General features: G+C 48.9%; 4 protein-coding genes across 4 annotated transcripts in view; 3 read left to right on the top strand and 1 right to left on the bottom strand.

Moving 5' to 3' along the window:
• The window catches only part of LOC119958895 (histone H2B 1/2-like), a 177,380-nt gene that overhangs the window by 38,400 nt on the left and 116,290 nt on the right, over window positions 1–22,690 (top strand). The gene's annotated exons all lie outside the window — the stretch shown is intronic.
• LOC119958910 (histone H4) lies at window positions 117–476 on the top strand. Its single transcript, XM_038787436.1, has one exon. It carries the CDS (start codon window positions 150–152, stop codon window positions 459–461), a length of 312 nt encoding a protein of 103 aa, XP_038643364.1. The 5' UTR covers window positions 117–149; the 3' UTR covers window positions 462–476.
• Window positions 1,103–1,818, top strand: LOC119958892 (histone H3). Its single transcript, XM_038787406.1, has one exon. The coding sequence runs from the start codon at window positions 1,138–1,140 to the stop codon at window positions 1,546–1,548; it is 411 nt and encodes a 136-aa protein (XP_038643334.1). The 5' UTR covers window positions 1,103–1,137; the 3' UTR covers window positions 1,549–1,818.
• LOC119958879 (histone H2A-beta, sperm-like) lies at window positions 1,890–7,469 on the bottom strand. Its single transcript, XM_038787393.1, has 2 exons — window positions 2,172–7,469; window positions 1,890–2,020 (listed from the first exon to the last, which is right to left on the bottom strand). The coding sequence occupies exons 1-2, from the start codon at window positions 2,552–2,554 to the stop codon at window positions 1,897–1,899; spliced, it is 507 nt and encodes a 168-aa protein (XP_038643321.1). The 5' UTR covers window positions 2,555–7,469; the 3' UTR covers window positions 1,890–1,896.

Raw genomic sequence — 22,690 nt, 5'->3', positions numbered from 1 at the left:
GATGGTCAAAGACATTTCACTGCTCTGTCTGTCACTCAGTCTGCTCCCCGCCTCTCTCTCTTTCTCAGTCAGGTCGGGGCGGGCTGTATAATAAAGGAAAGTGCAGCAGCTCGTCTCTCATTCAGCAGCGATTTGACTGAAGAAGCATCATGTCTGGCAGAGGGAAAGGAGGCAAAGGACTGGGCAAAGGCGGAGCAAAGCGGCACCGCAAAGTGCTTCGTGATAACATCCAGGGCATCACCAAACCAGCAATCCGCCGCCTGGCTCGCCGTGGCGGGGTCAAGCGCATCTCGGGTTTGATCTATGAGGAGACTCGCGGGGTGCTGAAGGTTTTCCTGGAGAATGTGATCAGGGACGCCGTCACCTACACTGAACACGCCAAGCGCAAGACGGTCACCGCCATGGATGTGGTTTACGCTCTCAAACGCCAGGGCCGCACTCTCTATGGATTCGGCGGCTGAGAAACTCCATTTGACTATTATAACAAAACCCAAAGGCTCTTTTAAGAGCCGCCCAAACCCTCACATTGAGAGCACTGACCTTAGAATTGCAGCAGAATAACCCATGGAGCTGGTTTAGCGAGTCAGACCCTGGAAACCTCGATTTCCTGTTAAGACGGGTGGCGTTATAGCAGGAAATCCTTTCCTATCATTCATTTGTTTTCTCATTAGAAGGCCACATAGATTTGCTGTACAGTCTGAAACAACCTTTCTCCGCAGTCAGCCCTGTAACCGCACATAGTGAACACGGACATTGTAATGAGAGCGGGAATTCTGTGCCTGCTCGGTTTTATTCATCTAACCTCGGGTGAGTCGAATCCGGGACAAAAATGGGAGCAGGAATCATTGAGATGTTTTTGATATTCACAATTCGAGATTGATTTTTTTTCGATGGTCTCAAATATCCGTTCCCTGTCCCTGTGAAATTGGCGGGTTGTTTGAAATTGATGGTTTGTCAGTTGCAGGTCCACCAATCAGGGCCCTGATATCCTTGCCGCCCATCGCTCTTTTCAAACTTGTCCACGGGATCGGGCTGCATCCAATGAGGAGAAGAGGGCGGTCACTATAATGCCTTAAATAGGCAGTGAGAGAGCGGCGCCAGCATTCTCAGCCTCTGCCTTTCACCCAGTTTCACATCATGGCCAGGACCAAGCAGACAGCGCGCAAATCGACTGGAGGCAAAGCTCCTCGCAAACAGCTGGCTACCAAAGCGGCCCGCAAGAGCGCTCCAGCCACGGGCGGAGTGAAGAAGCCTCATCGCTACAGACCCGGCACTGTGGCTCTGAGGGAGATCCGCCGCTACCAGAAATCCACCGAGCTGCTGATCCGCAAACTGCCCTTCCAGCGCCTGGTGCGAGAGATCGCTCAGGACTTCAAGACAGACCTGCGCTTCCAGAGCTCCGCCGTCATGGCCCTGCAGGAGGCCAGCGAGGCTTACCTGGTGGGGCTCTTTGAGGACACCAACCTGTGCGCCATCCACGCCAAGCGAGTCACCATCATGCCCAAAGACATCCAGCTGGCCCGCCGCATCCGCGGGGAACGCGCCTAAAACCCGGCTTCACCAATAATAACAACAACAAAGGCTCTTTTAAGAGCCACCAAGTCTTTCAGGAAAAGAGCTTCCGGTTACATTACGGTTACATTTACATTCACATTATAATGAAGTTTCTCGTCTCCAGGGAAATTCATCGTTTATATAATATGCTGTTGTCAATTTTGCCGCTCAGTATGTAATATCAAAGCATTTTTATTGGAGCTACAATAATTTCAGTTTCCCAAGATTTCTTGCCCCAATAAACTGCTTCCATAAAAACCTTCCTGCACATCGTGAGCCAGGGTTTGATGTTAATTCGAGGCTCCGAGTATGAAGTGCGTCACACAGTAACCCAATTTCAGTTCAGAGACTTTTATTCCCAACAAACACCGTCAATTCACATGTGTCATAAATAATGTCGCGCACAGAATGCGCTGCGGATTGTGTAATTAAAGCGTGAAACATTTGCACATTAAGCAACAGAGCAGAATCTCTGACGGTCAGATAATGGTTCGGCCTTTTTCAGATAAAGTGAGCGGCTCTGAAAAGAGCCTTTGGGTTATTAGATTAAAGAATGGTCGCTTCACTTCTTGCCGGAGCTGGCACTGCTTTTCTTGGGCAGCAGCACGGCCTGGATATTAGGCAGCACCCCACCCTGAGCGATGGTCACCCCTCCCAGCAGCTTGTTGAGCTCCTCGTCGTTGCGGACGGCCAGCTGCAGGTGTCTGGGGATGATGCGGGTCTTCTTGTTGTCCCGGGCCGCGTTCCCGGCCAGCTCGAGGATTTCAGCGGTCAGATACTCGAGCACAGCAGCCAGATAGACCGGGGCTCCGGCACCCACACGCTGGGCATAGTTACCCTTTCTCAGGTGCCTGTGAACACGGCCCACCGGGAACTGCAGTCCAGCCCGGGAGGAGCGAGACTTGGCCTTGGCCCGAGCTTTACCGCCGGTCTTTCCTCTTCCAGACATTGTCACAATCTCACAAACACTTTCACACAGAATGAGGGAAACCGCCCACATTCACTTCTCTTATAGCTTCAGGAGGAATGGCGGTGCACACATTGCTGATTGGTTATCTCAACAACATTGTGGAGCCGGCTACAAAGTGACCAATCAGATATCTGTTTGAAGCACCAATCAGGAGAACCCACGGTGCTGAGGGCGGAAAGTTTGGGCGCCAAATGTTCAGATTCCAACCGAATATTTATTTCAACGCTTAAATGGGCGCGAAAAGATATAACAGATAAAATTGAATCGGGACCGTAAAAAATAAATCATTGAGTTTTGAGTATAGGATTGTTGGATTCTCTCTCTTCACCGAGTCTACAGATTCCCTTTATCTGTCAGTTTCGGATTTCGGTTTCTCTCTGTAACTGACAACAACCCCAAAATAAATTAAAGCAAAATAATGCGGATGCTGTAAATGTGAATTGAAGAGAAAATGCTGGATAAACTCAGCATGTCTGGGAGCATCTGTGGAGAGAAACATTTCGGATCTGTAGCAGGTGGATTTAGATCCGAAACTGTCTCCACAGATTTTTATAATCTGGTGTCCAATCGTCTTTAATCTGGCTGCTGGTTAAAACGGTCTCAGTTGCCGGCAGAATGTCTAATTTACAGCCAACTGCAAACATAATAACATTTATTCACATTGTAGACTGCAGCCGCTTCCTCAGTGTTAAAAGAGTGAGCAGTTTGGTGCTCGTGCCAGTATTGAAATTGTGTTTTTCCTCATTAACTATTAACTGAACGATTATTTACAGTAAACCTGTACATAAATCTGGCAGCACGGTAGCATTGCGGTCAGCACAATTGCTTGCCAGCTCAAAAGTCCCAGGTACGATTCCGGCTTGGGTCACTGTCTGTGCGGAGTAAATTGATTTTCTGTGTGGCTTTTGTGTGTTTGCATGTTTATTGTTGGTGTGTTCTTTGTTGTTTTTTCGATGCAGCTTCGGCAGACAGTCTACAAGGTTGAAAAAAGGCAGTACACAGCCACCTTAAAGACAGCAATTAGGAAGGTACAAAATTGTTTTTGATAATGCTCACGTTTAAACGACAAATATACCAAAACCAATATTAGTCTGCATGTGAAATATACTTATCCAAATCTGTTCATCACTGGGCCACTATGTCAGTATCCAAGTCATTCTGCATCTGTCATTCACCGCAAGTGAATTGTTCTGGGATTTGTTTCGCATCACCATTCTCTGCTTCAGAATGTGAGTTTTGGACCAATCTATAATCCCGTACTTTCCTGTCTGTATCTGTCATTTGCTGGAATATCGGTATGGGTATGATTCTTTGTGTGACTGTCTCTGATAGCAATGCAACCATGGGACTCATCCTGCAAATTCTTGCTCCCTCAGATGTACTTGAGTGAAATTTATCACATAACTGTCAATATCATTTTTTTTTCTTTTTGTGAATATGTAATTGATTCTTTACCTGACAGTCTGAAATTGTTTGAGAGTATCGGATTCACTGTTAATTGGAAAGCTAATTTTTTGATGTTAACGTGCTTAATTCTGTGTTTAAATTAAAGTTTGTTTTATTATATTGGTCAGTGTCATCACTCTTGGGGTGAAGTTTCCTTTCCTCACAGTTTTACAAATTGAAAAAAATGTTTGCAGTTTCTCATCCGGTGTCCTAACAAAAGTTGGGGTGTGGTCCGATACACTAACAACAGCGAGGATGCCACGGAAAGTGAGTGTGAGTTTGACATTTCATCAGCAGTCTTCATTCTTTGCCAAATATCTCTGTGCCAGATTTATCCTGTATGTATCAGTCTCCGATATGGGATATAAAGACTGTTTTCCTTCAAGATCTGTCACAGATGGTACTGTAGGAATGTAGGATTTTCACATCAACGTCCTCTCTGATACCTATATCTTTTGAGAAAGTTCATTTTAGTAACTTCTGACTACAATTATAATAGGCCAAAGTTTCTATAAGTCAACCAAGTCTTGCGTATGTTACTGTCTATTTTACTGTCTCCCAGAGTTTCTGATACATAGATTCTGGGTTTGTCCTGCAACCTTAAGTTTCTAGAAAAGGTAGATATTCATCTCTATCTCTTTAGATAGATGAATGGAAGCACATTTATATTCATAAAGCTGTCAATATGTGATATATCTGTATAGCTTTGTACTGAGGATGTGCATCGCTGCCATGTGAGTATTGTTTTCACTCTGTATGTTGCAGTGAATTGTAACATTGTGTTGTATCGTGCATCTATCACCGTTTTCAGTGTTGCTCTGTGTTAGGATGTTCACCTCAATCTCTCATAGCTCAGTAGCTTATTTTGTTTTATCAACTCAGTTCAGTTTCTGACAAAAATTAAAGTAAACTATTCCATCTTTTAAAATTCCTGGTTCATTCAGATTTACTTTTCTCTACTCCTATCCATTCTGATGTGAGAAAAGTGAATAATTGTGCGCTTTTCTGTCACAAATATATGAATAAATGGTCAGTGTCTGTTGGTTTCTGAAAAGTAATTGCCATGTTTTAAATTAATTGCAAGTGTGTTTTTATAAACAGATGTGGGTTTTGATCTGCACCTCCCATTTTCAGGTATGCGATGTCAGCTTCATGTCTATTCTATGCATTTGAGCTGAGCAAGGGGAATTGATAGAATTCTTACAGTACAGAAGGAAGCCATTCAGCCCATCGAGTCTGCACTGACCCTTGGAAACACTACCCTACCAAGTAATGCTCACCCTCGCGATCTTAGCAAACCCACCAAAGCTGCACACCTTAATATCAGATTCTTTGGAAAATTTGGACATTATTGTGCAAGTCACTTTCTAAACTGTGATGATAGATTTTCATCTCGAATTTAGTTTCTGCTGGATTTTATTTTGTGTGCCTTTTTATGGTGACTGTATTTTATTATATTCCTGTCATTTCTGGCTGTAGTGAATGATAGTTTTGGATTTGCCAATTTCTGATGTGTGAATTTGGGTTTACCTGTAATTTCCAATGTGGAAGGAAACACCTTACACATTGTCTGTAATTTTCAAGTGAATGGGATCAGTGCAAACCCATTACAGTCTCATATGGGTTTGTTTTGCTCATTTTATATGTAGCTGACAGTTTCCAGGTTCTGAATCAGTATTTTCATCTGTACCTTTCAGTTATAGCTGCGTAATTGGCTTTTTTCTCTCCACAAGTTAGTTCTGCTATGGATGAAATATTGTTTTTCTCCTGTACCTTTTAAATTCGGGAAGTGAATGTGGGTTCAGTCTGTATCTGCATCAGGGGCTGGTTTAGCACACTGGGCTAAATCGCTGGCTTTTAAAGCAGACTAAGGCAGGCCAGCAGCACGGTTCACTTCCCGGACCAGCCTCCCCGAACAGGGGCCGGAATGGGGCGACTAGGGGCTTTTCACAGTAACTTCATTGAAGCCTACTTGTGAAAATGCGTGATTTTCATCTATCTGCCATTTTCCTTTATGCAACAGTGTGATTTACTCTCCCCTTCTCTGTTCCCAATGTGAGAACATTGGTCCTATGCTGTATCAGTTACTGCAACACAATGGAGATTTAATTCATACCTGTTCTTTATTCTGCTAATTAGATGTGGATTTTACTCTTAATCTTCCAGGCATGGAATGTGGATGTTGTGATCGCTCAGTATCTACATATGATTTGTGAATGTTTTTTGTTTTTTACCCTGTCTGTGCCTGACCTGTGAAATTCACTTTTACAATGAAGCAAACTGATATTGGGAAGAAGCTGTGGGTTTGAAGTTTTTGTGCATATGAATTATAGGTTGGCATGTTCTTGGTCCCTTGCACTCTGGGTGTAGCTTTGGCAGACAGGCAATAAGCTGAAAGAACGCAATCCACAGCCACCTTAAACACAGCAATTAGGAAGGGAGAAAATTGCTGTGTTTTTGACAATGCTCATGTTTAAGCAACAAATATACCAAGTGGTAACTGGTCTGTATGTGAAATGTGGTTACTTGGTAATTGTCACCACTGGGTCAGTATGTGAGTCTGTATGTAAACCTGTAACTGTCCATCTCTGAAAGTTCAGGGATTTGTTCAGTATTCATCATTCTCTGCTTCAGTGTGTGACTTTTAGAACATAGAACATACAGGGCAGAAGGAGGCCCTTCGGCCCATCAAGTCAGCACCGAACCACTTTAAGCCTTCACTTCCACCCTATCCCCATAACCCCGTTTGGACTAGTCCATCATCCACTAATTACCTGTCTGTATCTGCCATTTGCTGGAATATGGCCGTAGACATCATTCTTTATGAGACTGTGTCTGATAGGAAGACAACCATTGAATTTGTGTTGCAAATTCTAGTTCCTTCAGATGTTTTGAGTGAAATTTCTCACGTATCTGTCTGGCGCTATCATTTTTTTACATTTTGTGATTATGGAATTGATTCTCTATCTGACAATCTGATGATATGTCTGAGTTTAGGATTCACTCTGCATCAGTCAGTCTCTGAACTGAATGTGTGAGAGATCAATTGTGGTTTGTCAATCTCTGTTTGGTGTGTGTGAGTGTTGTTATCAATCTGTACCTCCCAGTCTCTGCACTGCTCTGTGAGTGTGTTTCTATTCTCTGTCAGCCAGAGGTATTGTGTGTGACTGTGGGATACATTCAGTGATCTTCAATCCCTGGCAGTTTGAGAGTGTGGACACAGAGACAATCTGTGTCTCTCATACATTACAGTTTAATTATTTTACTACCATTCACTGGAACTGTGTTTAATGGGCTTAATTCTAGATTTGAAAGTCTGTGGTTTTGGATGTGTGTGTGGAATATATTCTGTATCTGTTCATGCCGGTCAGTTTCAACTATTTTCTCCATCTGCCTTTTCTTGTCGCAGAATCATAGAATCCCTCCAGTGCAGGCGTAGGCCATTCAGCCCATCGAGCCAGCACTGACCCTTGGAAAGAGTAACCTACCTGGGCCCAAGCCTCCACCCTATCCCCATAACCCAGTAACTACCTAACTTTTTTAGACACTGAGGGACAATTTATCCTGACCTATCCACCTAACCTGCACATCTTTGCACTGTGAGAGGAAACCCACAGGGATAAAGTGCAAACACCAGTCACCCAAAGCCGGAATTGAACCTCGGTCCCTGGAGCTGTGATGCAGCAGTTCAAACCACTGGGCCACCCCCTAATCTGGAATGTGAGACTAAATTTACTTCTGTATCTGTCAGGCTAGTGCACTTCATCTGAAGGAAGTTTGAATTTTTGGCTGTCTATCCAGGGTGCTGTATGGAGGCATGAGGTGAATTGTGTACCTATGGAAACTGAATGTGAATTTGAGATAAATTATGTGGTCTAGTTTCTGAATTACATATGAATATGCAGCTCATTGATGTCAGTGTTGGAAGTGAGTATAAAGTTTCCATTAGTATTGCAATCGTCATTCTCTGCCTTAGTAACTGTGGTGCTGAACCATTCTGTACACACCAGTCTCTGGTACTGTACACAGATACTGTTTTCCTTCTGGATCTGTCACTGGTGGTATTGTGTGTAAATGCAGGATTTACTCTGGAATTACTCTGTCATTCTCTGATATTGTGTGCGAGGGATTTCTTCGGTTTCTGTATTACTCTGGTGAAGTGAGAACATGTGTGTATCTTTCTCTGCTGGATTCAGTTTCCTCCAAGGTGCAACAATGTTGTCTTCACTCTGCCTTTGTCAGTCTCTTGTCCTGTGTCCCTGGTGTTGTGTGTAACTGTGGAATTCTGCGGCACTGCCACATAACGAATGTCTGAGACAATGTGTTGAAGTTAATCTACTTAATTTTTAACCAATGTGATACCGTGCAATTTAATCTACGGATGTGTTGCTTTCGCCCCGAGATTGATGTGTCCAGCTCACAGGTGTACGAGGTTGGAGAGGAATGAATACAACCTCCCTCTTAACTGCTCTGTTTGACTCATTTACTGAAAGGTTGCCTGGCAACATGTGTATCTGTGTATGTCTCTAATTGTATTTTTGTTGGACTGTAGACCTAATGATCTGGCAGTATCTGTGTGCTGTATGAGTGACACTGTACCTATTGTGTGCTGGAACCAACTCACTGAACCTCTCCTTCTGTCGACGTATCATCTGTTTCCATGATTGTTTTCCGTGCATAAAGAAAACGTAACTCCGATATCTGAAGAATAGGTGAGCTGGAAGATAGAAATGGATTCAATGCATTTTTTCCCAATAATTACTGTACAGAACAATCATAAAAGCGAAACCAGTGGCACATCTAGTGGCTTTTCACAGTAATTTAATTGAAGCCCACTTGTGACAATAAGTGATTATTATATTACATCAGTGTGTGAGCCCACCACAATACTGCAGCAATCTGTTCCTGCTGATCTGGTGTTTGGAGCGATGTTACAACAATTTTCAGACATTTACGCAGAGTCCATCCCGCGCACTGTTTCTTGAGCTGGACAATGCGATGGAGCAGTAACTCTGGGAGGGACAGATTTCTCTTGGCAATTCACTTTGAACTTACTGTGCAACAGCAAACAAGCAGAAACTGTTTAAAATAGAACTTTGTCACTTCTCAGCTGGCGCCTGGTTGAAGGAGAGAAAGCAGCAATGATCCTCAGCAGCGAGAGCTTTTGCCCCTGTCCACACAGTGGGTGAGAATTGCTTCTCCTTCCCTCCCACTAACTCCAGTTCCGGGAGCAGCTCCTGCTCCAGGGGGCAGATCCCAAACAGCGGCTGCCTCTGCCTGATTGTCCGGCCCAGTGCTCAATGCCATTCTCTGAGGCAATGGGCAGCCGCCATTCTAAAGCCATGTGCTGCTGTGAACAGATGCTGTTTGTTCACTTCCCTGTGGGGCAGTGATCTCTCCGACCGCTGCTGAATGAAAGCCCATTCCGCTCACTGGCTCAATGGAGCTGAGAGACAGTGTGGGGGAGGGACTGCGCCTGCGCACTCAGCCTCAGGCCGACAGGCAGGGGGTGGGCTACCCCGGGCATGCGCAGATCCCCGCAGCAATCCAGCATTGAGAATCAATGGGAATATTCCCCATTTCACTGTCATCACATTTGGAGCAAAACCTCCGATAGAGCCCGTGTTGGGGGGACTGTGTGTGTGTGGGTGCAAGTGGCCCTGCGTTGTAGCCATGCTGGCCACGCAAAATGGACACTGAGCCAAAGTAAAATGGAAGACAGAAGGAAAAGCCTGTTTAGTGAGAACAGACAGCCTGCTCTCAACTAATTAGCATTTTGCAAGCAGCAAACCAGTTTCTGGCCAGGTGCAAGATCTCCAAGCCAAAGGTGTTAATGGCAAAGCGCTTAGCATTCTGATGAGGCAGCCCAGATCCAGGCACGAACAATGGCAACATTTCCATCTCAATGTAACACTTAATTGGTTGCGCAGACAGGATGGCACCAGAGTAACGAATATCGAAACCACCCCCCAACACCGAGGAAGGCCCTCGCATTGGAGGATTTCGAAGGTAACCGTTTGGAAACGCTCCAATCGGTACCGAAAGGTAGAGCCCGCCTAGAAGGGGGCAAGGACATTAGAGAGGGGTATAAAGGCAAATTCCCCACATAGCCCAGTCTGTTAAACCCGTGCTCCGGCCCTGATAGACATCTTGCATCCTGACTCCAGCCGTTGAGCACCAGCCGCCGAAACCGTAAGTTCAACGCTCGCTACGCGATCCAAGCCCACTAGACCCCCAGTACCAGAACGCTTGCTGAAGGCTGCAGTACAAGACCAGGACGAAGGCCTCGTTCTCTGACCTTGCCTGTTCCTGTTAGATAAGTATTCTGATCACTTAAGTTTAGTTATAGCTTAGTCTCTTAGTGTGTGCATGAGTATTTATTATAACTGTATAATAAATATTGATCGTTTGAACCTTACTAATCGGTGTATCGTCTTTATTACTTTGAACTTGACCTTGGAATACTTGTGACGGTGTCTATACGGCACCTGGCGACTCCAGAGCTGAATAAATACATAGAACAGAGCCTAGTAGTGTTAAGCACACGTCGAATACGGAGGCGTGTTAATACACTCCAATAAACGCGTTTTACGCCCATAGTAAAACGTGCAACAGCGTCCCAGGGCTCAACCAATCACCTTTGTAGCTGTGTGCTTGTCCCAATGAGATATTCAATTTGCAGCCATTGCCTGCAGCTTGTTTGTTATTACACTGTCATTCAGCCCCTCAAACTCACACTTTCTACAAACTACCATTTCACTGATTCACTTCATTTTCACCCCTTTCCAATTTGAAAGTGAATTCGATTTGGACACACTCTCCTGCTTCGCGCACTCTCCCGCTTCGCGCACTGTCCTGGTTTACAGTCTCCCTTAGTTTTATACACACACTGGTTGTTCACATATCACCGGGTACCACTGCCCAGGTTAAACATTCCTCTGATATACCAGGTTTTACACTCTCCCCTGCACTTACGCACACCGCTAGTTTACACATCCCTGGGTATCACATTCCCCAGGGTTACCCACTCCTCTGTTGTACCAGGCTTTACAGTCTCCCCTGGTTTTACACAGATTGTTAGTTCAGACATCCCTGGCGCCCACACTCTCCAGGTTTACAGTCCTCTGTTCTCCCAGGATTTACACTCTCTCCTGGTTTTATACACGCTGCAAATTTGCACATTACCACATTCTCCAAGTTTACACACTTGTTTATTGTGCACATCCTACTGGCTTTACCCACCCCCTGGTTTTACACACCCTCCTGCTTTTCACACACACTAATTTTACATACTCTCCTGGTCTTATACATTCCACTGATTTACACACACCCATATTGAGCTTTTACACAATCCATACTGAAACACCCTTTACCTTTGGTTTTCACCCACCCCTGGCTTTACACCCTCCAGTTTTATAGACATCTGCATTGCACAATCACTGGGTTTGCACACTCCAAGGCTTTACACACTCCACTGTTTTACACACACCCCCAGGTTGCACAATCACCTGTTTTTATACACTCCCCTCATTAACACACTTACACACCTGATTTTACACGCTCCATTGGTTGTACACTTCCCTGGCTTTGCACATTCCCAGTTTACATAATTCCATTATATTATGATAGATTTGATTTAATTGTTCCCTTGTTCGAATATGAAGCACATCTGACTCAATATCTCAATACCAAATATATCAAGGCTTCTCATTGTGTTAGTGTGGGACATATTGTACGGGTAAAAAAACATTAAAATCTTCCTTATTGCGCTCTCATAGTCAACACAATCTCTGAACAAATCTAATACTCTTGTCAAAGAACTCAGCTTCTCCAGTCTCCACTTGAATAGTTGACACCCAGTTCTGAGCAGCTTGCAGCACTTTCTCTGTAATGGGCACCATGACAAATTGTCAAAGCTGGATTTTAAAATTCTTATTCAGTTCCTGCACGTTTACCAATTGCAATTCTTACAATGTGTGTCATTGCTTCGGTCTCTTCTTGTGCCATGAGACCAGGTCTTGTCCTTATGTCTGAAGCTGCCTTTCCCATTCTGCTTAAGTTATGAATGTTCTTATTTGTAACATATGGGCTGCATCAATGACATAAGCATGAACTTCATCAAGCACCGAGACTGTCTATGGCACAGTGATGGAGATGGATTTTGCTGGTAATAGTATAATAGAATTATGTAAACTGGGAATGTGTAAAGCCAGGGACGTGTGTACAACCAATGGAGCGTGTAAAGCCACGGGTGTAAGTGCGTTAACAAGAGAAGTGTGAAAAAGCAAATGATTGTGCAACCTGGGTGTGTGTGAATCAGGAGTGTGCAAAAGCAATGAAGTGTGTAAAGCCGGGCAATGTGTAAACCCCAATGATTGTGCGATTCTTTAGAATTGGAGGGTGTAATACCAGGTGTGTAAGTGTGTTTAAGAGAGGATTGTGTAAAAGCAGCAATTACATAAAATGGGTGTGTGCATATCGTGGTTGGGTAAAATCAGGGGAGTTTAAATCCAGGAGAGTGTGTAAAATTAGTGGTGAATGTAACCCAGGGAGTGCTTACAAGCAGGAGAGTGTGGACAACAGGTGAGTGTGAAAAGCGGGGAATCTGTAAACTTGGAGAGTGTGTAAATCCAGGGGAGTGTGGAAAGCCAAGCATAACAGAAGAGTGGGTAAGCCTGGGGAGTGTGCAAACTATTGGAAGTGTGTAAACCAGGGTCGTGTGTGGAACAGGGGAGTGTATTAAGCAGATGGATGTGTTAACCAGGATAATGTGTAACCTATAGGACTGTGTAAAACAAGGAGAGTGTGCAAAACAAGGGGAGTGTGTAAACCTGTGAATGTGTGAAATGAGGGAATTTGTAAAATGAGTTAAGTGTCAAAACACAGGGGGGGGCTGTGGTCAGAGGGGGTAGCACGCACGTGGAGGCTCTCCACTACAATCAAAAATACCTTTACGTGCAACAATTGAAATATTTTGTAAAGTTCCGAACTTGGCATAAGGAGGCACTTTCCAGAGTACAGGGGAAGAAAAGAAAGAACTATTGTTTGAGCAACTAAAGAATTGTAAGTGAAGACACAGTGCGGCTCCTCCACTGGTGCCGGCAGTTCGGGCTGATCAAAGGAGAACTCCGTCTTTTTGGAGGTGTTTTTTTTTCCTCTCTTGTTGTCTCCTCCCGTGGGTCTTTATTTCTCTCTCCCCCTCTCTCTCATGGGATCTCTCTCCCCATGGTCTTGACTTCCTCCGTTTTCTTTGTTGCTTGTCTTGTTGGCCTCTTTTTCCATTTCTCGGGGGTTTATTTTTCCTTTTCTCTCTCTGCGGGGCTGGGGTGATTGCCCACTGCATCGTGGGTGGCCTCCCGCGCAGGTACCGGCACTTCGGGCTTGTCAGCCCGTTTGGAGCAGATCTCAGTTTTCTTCATCGGGGATTTTGTTTTCTCAGTTCTCTTCTCCTTTTTGTTTGTTTCTTAGGGGGCTCTCTTCTTTTTTCTTTCTTTTCTTCCATTTTTTCTCTCTCTCCCCCTTTTTTTTCTCTTTTTCTCGCTCTCCTCCCACAGCACCGTGAAACAATCACCCTTTTTTTAAAAAACTTGCCAAACCTACCACTGATCTGTTCCCCAAACACGGGAGACAAAAGAAGGAGAAATAAAATGATGGGAAAAGGCCAGGCCAGAAGCTGCACGGGGACCAGACGTGGAAGGGATCTGGAGCGGAGGCAATCGGATTGGGGACCAGCGCACGAGGCAGCGGAGCACAAGCCGGAGCAAAAAAGGCTGAACAGCCAAGTACAAAACCCTCCCTCACTGGGAGGGAACTGGACGGTGGCATCCCTCTCAGAGGCACTGAAAGAGCATCATCAAGAAATTCAAACTGACATACAGGCCGCGATGAAAGAGGCATTTGCTGAAACTCTGCTGCAAATACAGATAGCTCTGAGCAGGGCCGAAAAGAAACTGGAGGCTCAGGAAGCCACCATCAAAGGCCTTGAGAGAGCCGCAACCGACCAAACCCACCGATGGTGGCTCTGGAAAAGGAGGTGGAGAGACTGGTCGCAGCGCAGGGTAACCTGAGTGGGAAGGTCAAGGACCAGGAAACTCAGTCCAGGAGGCAGAACCTGTGAATCGTGGGCCAACCAGAAGGAACCGAAGGCAGAGAGCCCACGGACTACATGGCCCAAATGCTGGGCAACCTGGTGGGAAGGGTGATCTTCCCAAACCCACCAGAAATAGACAGGGATCACCAGTCGCTGCGACCGAATCCCAAGGCTGGGGAATAACCAAATGCCATCAAAGCCAAAGTACAGCAATACCAGCACTGGGAAAGAATCCTGCTCTGGGCCAGGCAGTCCAGGAACTGCAATTGGGAAGGACACAGACTCCGAATTTATCAGGACATTGGGGCTGACCTGGCCACGTGCAGAGCTGGATTTAACAGGGCCAAAGCAGCGCTGTACGAAAGCGGCGTTCACTTAAGAATGTTATATCCAGCCAGGCCTGGGTTACATACCAGGGCAAAGACCATTTTTTATGGCCCTGCCTGAAGCAGATCAGTTTGTTGCAGACTGCGGGCTGGGGCAGCGACAACAGGAGAGGCGGGGGAAGTGTCCCGGCAAAGAGCGGCAACGCAAACCAACAAGGGGGGGGGGGGGGGAGAGAACCTCACCCCTCCGCCACCCCCCCTCACAACACAACCGACTTGACGAACTATGAGCCACCATCCGAGTGACCGCTGGAGATGGAAGATGGTGGCCCCAAACGTACAGACAAGGGAAAAAAGCGGAGGACCAAGTGTCGGGCATGATGTGGAAAGAACAAACAGAAACCACAGAGGTTGGGTGGGAGGACAGTGGGAAGTTTCAAATGAAGTTACTGCGAAAAGCCCCTAGTCGCCACATTCCGGCGCCTATTCGGGGAGGCTGCTACAGGATGGCTACATAGGGCCACAGGCAGGGGCCCAAAACAAAGGAGCACTGCAGACATCCACCCAGTACGGTCTCTGGGCGAAGGGAGACCCTGGAGTACAGGGGCCTGCCTATATGGAGACACACTGTTGGCAGCCGTGCTTGGTGCCCCCTGGACAAAGGGAAACCCCGGAGTGCAGGGACACGTCCACCAGGTAAGTATGGTTAATCCCACAGGAGCAGGGGGACAAACCTCCCCCACCAGGATAGTCACCCGGAATGTCAGGGACATAACGGCCCAGTCAAAAGATCCAGAGTCTTCATCCACCGAAGAAGCATGAGGGCCGACATAGTTATCCTCCAAGACAGACACCCGAGAGACCAGCACAGGCAGCAGGTAAGGAAGGGCTGGGTGGGACAGACTTACCGTTCCTGCTATGGGATGAGTGCCAGGGGGTAGTGATTCTGTTAAAGAACAGGACGATGTTTAAGGCGACAAAGACGGTAATGGACCCAAGGGGATGGTCCGTCATGGCTGGATGGCGCAGCGGTAGTAATGTCAATGTGTACGCTCCCAACTGGGACAACGCAAAATGGATTAAAAAGACCATGGTGGGAATCCCCTACATAGCGACGCACCGACTGATCATGGTGGGGGGTGGGGGGACTTTTACTGTGTACAGGACCCAAGGACAGAGAGGTCAAACCCCAGAATGGGGAACATCTTGGAAGATGGAAAAGGAACCCGGTCGCTTCATGGGGCAGATGGGGACAGTGGACCCATGGAGGATCACCCGCCCAGGGCAGAAGGAGTTCTCCTTCTTCTCCCCAGTCCACTAATATACTCGAGGATTGACTTCTTTGTGGTCGAAAAATGGGTGCTCCCAGGGCTGGTCAAGGCGGAGTACTCCACAATTGGAATCTCCGACCACGTTCCACATTATATGGACATGAGGTTAGAGACAGGCAGCACCCAACGCCCCACATGGAGGTTGGACACTGCCCTACAAGGACTTCAGCGAGAGGGTATCGCAGGCCATAGCGGGGTATACGACAAACAAGATGGTGGAGGTTTCATCCTCCACGTTCTGGGAGGCGCTAAAGGCCGTGATTAGAGGGGAAATTGGGCAGAATGGTGGCGCAGTGGGTTAGCACTGCAGCCTCACTTACGCCGAGGTCCCAGGTTCGATCTCGGATCTGGGTCACTGTCAGTGTGGAGTTTGCACATTCTCCCCGTGTTTGTGTGGGTTTCGCCCTCACAACCCAATGATGTGCAAGCCAGGTGGATTGGCCACGCTAAATTGCCCCTTAATTTGAAAAAGAAAATAAAAAATGTGTTGGGTACTCTAAATTCAAAATAGAGGGGAAATGATTGCCTTTAAAGTGGGAAGGGATAGAGAGGAGAGAGAGGCTCGGCAGCAGCTGGCCCCAACAGCAGAGCTCTTAGCGGAAAGGAAAAAGCTACAAATGGACTTTGACCTGCTCTCCACGAGGAAAGCAGTGAACCAACTCCACCAGGCACGGGGAACCCTACACAAACACGGGGACAAAGCGCGCAAATTAGGCACAACAGAGGCACATTAGAAACAGACCCAGACAAGGTTAGCAAGGCCTTCGAGGACTTTGACTGGGGACTGTACACCTCAGATCCCCCAACAGGGGGCTCGGGGATGAAACCGTTCCTTGATAGACTAGACATGCCAGTCATGGGGAGGACAGTAAATGGGGCCTGGGAGCACCGCTAGAACTGGGAGAGGACATGGAGAGTATAAGCTCCATGCAGGCGGGGAAGGCAGCCGGACCAGACGGGTTCCTGGCGGACTTCTACAAAACATTTGCAACAGCACTGGCCCCTCACCTGCGGGAGATGTTCACAGACTCGCTGGCAAGGGGCAGACTGCCACCTATGCCAGCACAAGCCTCAATCTCGCTAATAGCTAAGAAAGACCCGACTGAATACGATTCATACAGACCCATCTCACTACTGAACGAAGATACAAAAATATTGGCCAAGATCCTGGCCAAAAGATGAGAAGACTGCGTACCAGAGGTGGTCGCAGAGGATCAAACGGGCTTTGTCAAAGGTAGACAGCTAACATTGAACATCAGGCGCCTGCTGAACGTGATCATGACCCCATCCGGGGACAGAGCACCTAAGATAATAGTTTCCCTGGACGCAGAAAAGGCCTTCGACAGAGTCAAGTGGAAGTTCCTTATAGAGGTACAGAAGCGGTTCGGGTTCGGACCAGGGTTCACCTCCTGGGTGAAGCTCCTGTACAACACTCCCATGGCGAGCGTATGGAGAAACAACACCAGCTCCCAGTACTTCCAGCTGCACAAGGGCACCAGGCAGGGATGCCCGCTGTCACTGCTGCTGTTCACTCCAGCGATCGAACCATTACAGGTCGCACTCAAAACAGCAAAGAACTGGAGGGGGCTCCAAAGAGGAGGCTGAGAGTATGGAGTCTCGCTCTATGCAGGTGACCTGCTCCTCTACATCTCGGACCCACAAAGCAGCATGGAAGGAATCATCGCATCCTGAAAGAGATTGGTGCCGTCTCGGCCGACAAACTCAACATGAGCAAAAGTGAGATTTTCCCGGTGAACCGGCAAGGGGGAGGGGCAGCACTGGTGGGACTGCCGCTAAAACAAGCCCAACACAAATTCCACTACCTGGGGATCCTAATCGCTCATCACTGGGCGGGGATCCACAAATGGAACCTGACCAGTCTGGCAGAGGAAGTCAAAAAGGACCTGCAGAGATGGAACACATTCCCACTCTCCCTGGCAGGGGGAAGAGTATCGATGATCAAAATGAACGTACTGCCCAGATACCTCTTCCGATTTAGATCCATCCCAATCTATATCCCCAAGGCCTTTTTTAACTCACTGGACAAGTTAAACATGGCGTTTGTATGTGGGGAAAGAATGCTAGAATCACAAAGAAGGTCGTACAGAAACCAAAATCCAGGGGAGTGCTAGCCCTCCCAAACCTTCAATTCTAACCCTGGGCAGCGATAGCGGAAAGAGAGATGGGATGGACAAAGGAGACAGAAGCTGAGTGGATGTGCGCAGAGGAGGCCCCCTCAAGGGGACCTCCCTCCGGGCCCTCGCCACGGCGGCTTTCCCATCCCCGCCCAAGAAACACTCCAGCAGCCCAATGGTGATAGCCACCCTCCAGACGTGGAACCAACTGCGGCAGCAATTCGGGCTGACCAAAATATCTGACAAAGCCCCATGTGCAATAACCGCAGGTTCACACCAGCACTCACCGACGCCACCTTCAAAAGGTGGAGACAGGATGGGGAGGACATTGACAGTCAGGGACCTATACACTGACGGTAGGTGGAGACAGGATGGGGAGGACACTGACAGTCAGGGACCTATACACTGACGGTAGGTGGAGACAGGATGGGGAGGACATTGACAGTCAGGGACCTATACACTGACGGTAGGTGGAGACAGGATGGGGAGGACACTGACAGTCAGGGACCTATACACTGACGGTAGGTGGAGACAGGATGGGGAGGACACTGACAGTCAGGGACCTATACACTGACGGTAGGTGGAGACAGGATGGGGAGGACACTGACAGTCAGGGACCTATACACTGACGGTAGGTGGAGACAGGATGGGGAGGACACTGACAGTCAGGGACCTATACACTGACGGTAGGTGGAGACAGGATGGGGAGGACATTGACAGTCAGGGACCTATACACTGACGGTAGGATCACATCACTGGAAGAACTGATGCAGAGATTCCAACTAGCTAAAGACAACAAACTCAGATACCTGCAGCTTAAAACCTTCCTCCGGAAGGAGACAAGGACATACCCGCGACCACCATGACAGACACTATTAGAAGAGCTACTGGACGCAGACATCCTAGGCAGAAGGAACTGTAGAGACATGTACGAACAACAGCTAGAGAGAACCGACACCGAACTGGACACGACAAGGAGGAAATGGGAGGCAGGCTTGGGTTCGAAATAGACTAGGGATTCTGGAGCGGAGCACTGCACAGGGTCAACTCTCCCTCCACATGCCCGAGGCTCAACCTGACGCAGCTAAAAGTGGTACATAGGGCCCAGTTGACCAGAACCCGAATGAGCAGATTCTTCCCAGAGGTGGAGGATAGATGTGAACGGTGCCAAGGAGGCCCAGCCAACCATGCCCACATGATCTAGTCTTGCTCCAGACTTGGTGGGTACTGAACAGCCTTCTTCAAGGCAATGTCCAAGCTGGTGGGGAAGAGGGTAGGGCCATGCCCGAAAGTGGCGGCCTTCGGGGTATCAGACCAGCCAGATCTCTTCATGGGCAGGAGGGCGGATGCCCGTGCCTCCCTGATCGCCCGCCGTAGAATCCTGCTCGGCTGGCGATCAGCAGCACCACCTAAAGCTGCAGACTGGCTTTCGCAATTTCTCCCAATGGAGAAAATCTAATTCACCATCTGTGGGTCGGGAGAGAGCTTCCACAAAACATGGGAGCCATTCACCCGACTGTTCCGAGACCTGTTTGTGGCCAACACATGAATAAATAGCGAATAGCCAGGGAGAAATAGCCGGGACGAGACAGGCAGAGGAAAGCGAGGGAGGACCTGGGGGTTGGGGGGGAGCAAGGTGATGTCACAAAACCCAGCAAGAAAGAATGGGGGCAGCAGTGAAGAAGGGGGGGCAGCAAGGTGGAAGATGAAAAAAGGGGAGCCAGAAGGGGGAACAGATAAGGAAACAATAACGGGGGTGGGGGGGGAGGGGGTCAGGGAGAGGGGAGCTGGGCGGGGGTGCGGGTCAGGGAGAGGGGAGTTGGGTGGGGGGGATCAGGCAGAGGGGTGCTGAGCGGGGGGGGGGGGGTGAGGGAGAGGGGAGCTGGGCGGGGGGGAGGGGGTCAGGGAGAGGGGAGTTGGGGGGGGGGATCAGGCAGAGGGGTGCTGAGCGGGGGGGGGGGTGAGGGAGAGGGGAGCTGGGCGGTGGGGAGGGGGTCAGGGAGAGGGGAGTTGGGTGGGGGGGATCAGGCAGAGGGGTGCTGAGCGGGGGGGGGGTGAGGGAGAGGGGAGCTGGGCGGGGGGGGATGAGGGAGAGGGGAGCTGGGCGGTGGGGAGGGGGTCAGGGAGAGGGGAGTTGGGTGGGGGGGGATCAGGCAGAGGGGTGCTGAGCGGGAGGGGGGGGTGAGGGAGAGGGGAGTTTGGTGGGGGGGATCAGGCAGAGGGGTGCTGAGCGGGGGGGGGGGGTGAGGGAGAGGGGAGCTGGGCGGTGGGGAGGGGGTCAGGGAGAGGGGAGTTGGGTGGGGGGGGATCAGGCAGAGGGGTGCTGAGCGGGAGGGGGGGGTGAGGGAGAGGGGAGTTGGGTGGGGGGGGAATAGGGAGGATTGTTTGCTGAGCAGACAATGACAGACTGTTATTAGAGAAACCTGAGAAAAAGCCTTTGTGTTCTGTACAATAAATGAAAACAAACGGCAATGTATCTAATTTAAAAAATGCCGGAAAAAAGATTTTTTAGGAAGAAGTGTGTAAAAATAGAGGGGTGCGCACAACAAGAAAGTGTGTAAACTCCTCTGCCACCCTGCATATCCCTGATCCTGGTCACCCCGGCATCCACAGCCCCCCACTCCGCCAGCCACCGGAATGGATATTGGCGGAGATGCGGATTCCTGAGCAGCGGCTCCCTTACGATAGTAACTGCTCCTGACGGGGGAGAGCTGCGGCACGTGGCGACCATGTTCCAGACTTTGAGAAGGTCCTGGTACAAGACGGGCAGCACCAACAAAGAATTCTGAAGACCTTGCTGGCCAACAAACAGTAGTTGCAGGTCATAGTTCAGGCCGTGGAACTGGCGGAAGAAATACGTCCCCAGGGCACACCATCGTCGAGGAGGTTCAAAGTACAGATATCACTGCAGAGTCTGAAGGGGGAAAGTCGCAATGTGGATGCGAAGGCACACCAGCGTCTGACCGCCCTCCGCTATTGGGACACTCAAGACCTCTGCAGGGACCCAGTGCAATCCATTGTCCCAGAAGAACCGAATCAGAGTTCTCTGGATGCGTGTGACAAAGACAGGGGGAAGGGGCAAAGTGACCAGCCGGTACCACAGCATGGAGGCTATCAGCTGGTTTATGATGAGAACTCGACCCCTGTAGGACAGCACTGTATACAGTCAAGTACCGAAACACATCTTCACCTACACACACCTCAATATTTATTACCTGAACACATACATTTTTAAAAAAGGGGGGAGATATCATTAAATACAACCATGTATATGATGGAGTGCAGACAGGCAGTGATTGACACACAGGATGACCAGTAAGCACACAGAACAAAGCAGCCAATCACCAGACAGGACACAACCATTATAAAGCCAGAGGGCACCAGTTTTCCCGCTCTCTCGGGATCCAGTCTCTGAGACAGTCAGAGCTCGTGAGCAGCAGCCAGTGCAAACACCATGTGGTAGTCAGTTAGTCTGGTCAGGCTAGCCTCAGGTCTCCAGTCAAGTCAGCATAGTGTCAACCCACAGTTAAGCATGTAATATAGTTAGATGGTAAATAACATCGTGTTGCATCTCATCAAGTGTTGGAAGCCCGTCTCTCCCTACACTGCATCAAACACAGTCCACATAGACCCAGCTTACCCAACACATCAACCGGGGTCAGTGAACATGATCATCAGCGGAAGCCGAAAGGACCACCGCCAGGCTCGGCTCACGCAGAACCAGCCTCGGCAACCTCCTCCACAGGAGGCACAGGACCACCGCCAGGCTCGGCTCACGCAGAACCAGCCTCGGCAACCTCCTCCGCAGGAGGCACAGGAAAGGCTCCACGCAAAGAGAATAAAGTTGGCCGGACAAGGGGCAGCCCTGACGCACTCCTCTCCCAAAGTTAACGGGTGCCGTCAGGGACCCGTTAACATTAATCAGACACTCCGAGGCAGCGTACAGTAATCGGATCCGGGCGACCAAGTACTCGTGCCCCATCCTGTCGAACGTCTTCTCCTGGTCAAGAGGCAGGAAGGCGCTCAACATACCAGTCCTCTGGGGGCAGCATGGGGGGCAGGGGGGTAGCATGGGGCAGCAGGGTAGCATGGGGCAGCAGGGTAGCATGGTGGTTAGCATAAATGCTTCACAGCTCCCGGGTCCCAGGTTCGGTTCCCGGCTGGGTCACTGTCTGTGCGGAGTCTGCACGTCCTCCCCCTGTGTGCGTGGGTTTCCTCCGGGTGCTCCGGTTTCCTCCCACAGTCCAAAGATGTGCGGGTTAGGTGGATTGGCCATGCTAAATTGCCCGTAGTGTCCTAATAAAAGTAAGGTTAAGGGGGGGGGGGGTTGTTGGATTACGGGTATAGGGTGAATACGTGGGTTGAGTAGGGTGATCATGGCTCGGCACAACATTGAGGGCCGAAGGGCCTGTTCTGTGTTGTACTGTTCTATTTCCTGGACCACATGGATATTATCGTAAATGGTGCAGTTCAGGACGGTGTAGGACTGGTCAGGGTGGATCATGTGGTCCAGCATAGGGTAGAGGCGCAAAAATATGACCTTGGCAAATATTTAGTAGTCTGGGCTGAGGAGGGAGACCGGTCTCCAGTTTTTAAGTTGGCGGAGATCCCCCTTCTTGGGCGGCAGGGCAATAACGGCCCTGCGCCATGAAACGGGCATCTCCCCGGTAGCGATACATTCCCCCAGGACCCCAGCGTAGTCGCTCCCCAGGATGTCCCAGAACACCCTGAAGAACTCCACGGTCAGCCCGTCCAGCCCTGGGGTCTTGCCCCTTGACAAGCTGTCGAGGGCACGGGTCAGCTCTTGAAGATTGATGGTATGTTCGAGCCTCCAGACG

Source organism: Scyliorhinus canicula, chromosome 31 (genome assembly GCF_902713615.1).
Source record: "Scyliorhinus canicula chromosome 31, sScyCan1.1, whole genome shotgun sequence".
NCBI lineage: Eukaryota > Metazoa > Chordata > Chondrichthyes > Carcharhiniformes > Scyliorhinidae > Scyliorhinus > Scyliorhinus canicula.
This window is presented reverse-complemented; position numbering and strand designations above follow the sequence as displayed.

Excerpts from the sequence above, each read along its gene's own strand:
- LOC119958910 (XM_038787436.1), top strand. The coding sequence starts at position 150 with ATGTCTGGCAGAGGGAAAGGAGGCAAAGGACTGGGCAAAGGCGGAGCA.
- LOC119958892 (XM_038787406.1), top strand. The coding sequence starts at position 1,138 with ATGGCCAGGACCAAGCAGACAGCGCGCAAATCGACTGGAGGCAAAGCT.
- LOC119958879 (XM_038787393.1), bottom strand. The coding sequence starts at position 2,554 with ATGTGGGCGGTTTCCCTCATTCTGTGTGAAAGTGTTTGTGAGATTGTG. Across the intron at positions 2,021-2,171 it reads CAGGGTGGGGTGCTGCCTAA|TGCTCTGTTGCTTAATGTGC; the intron begins TATCCAGGCCGT and ends CGTCAGAGATTC.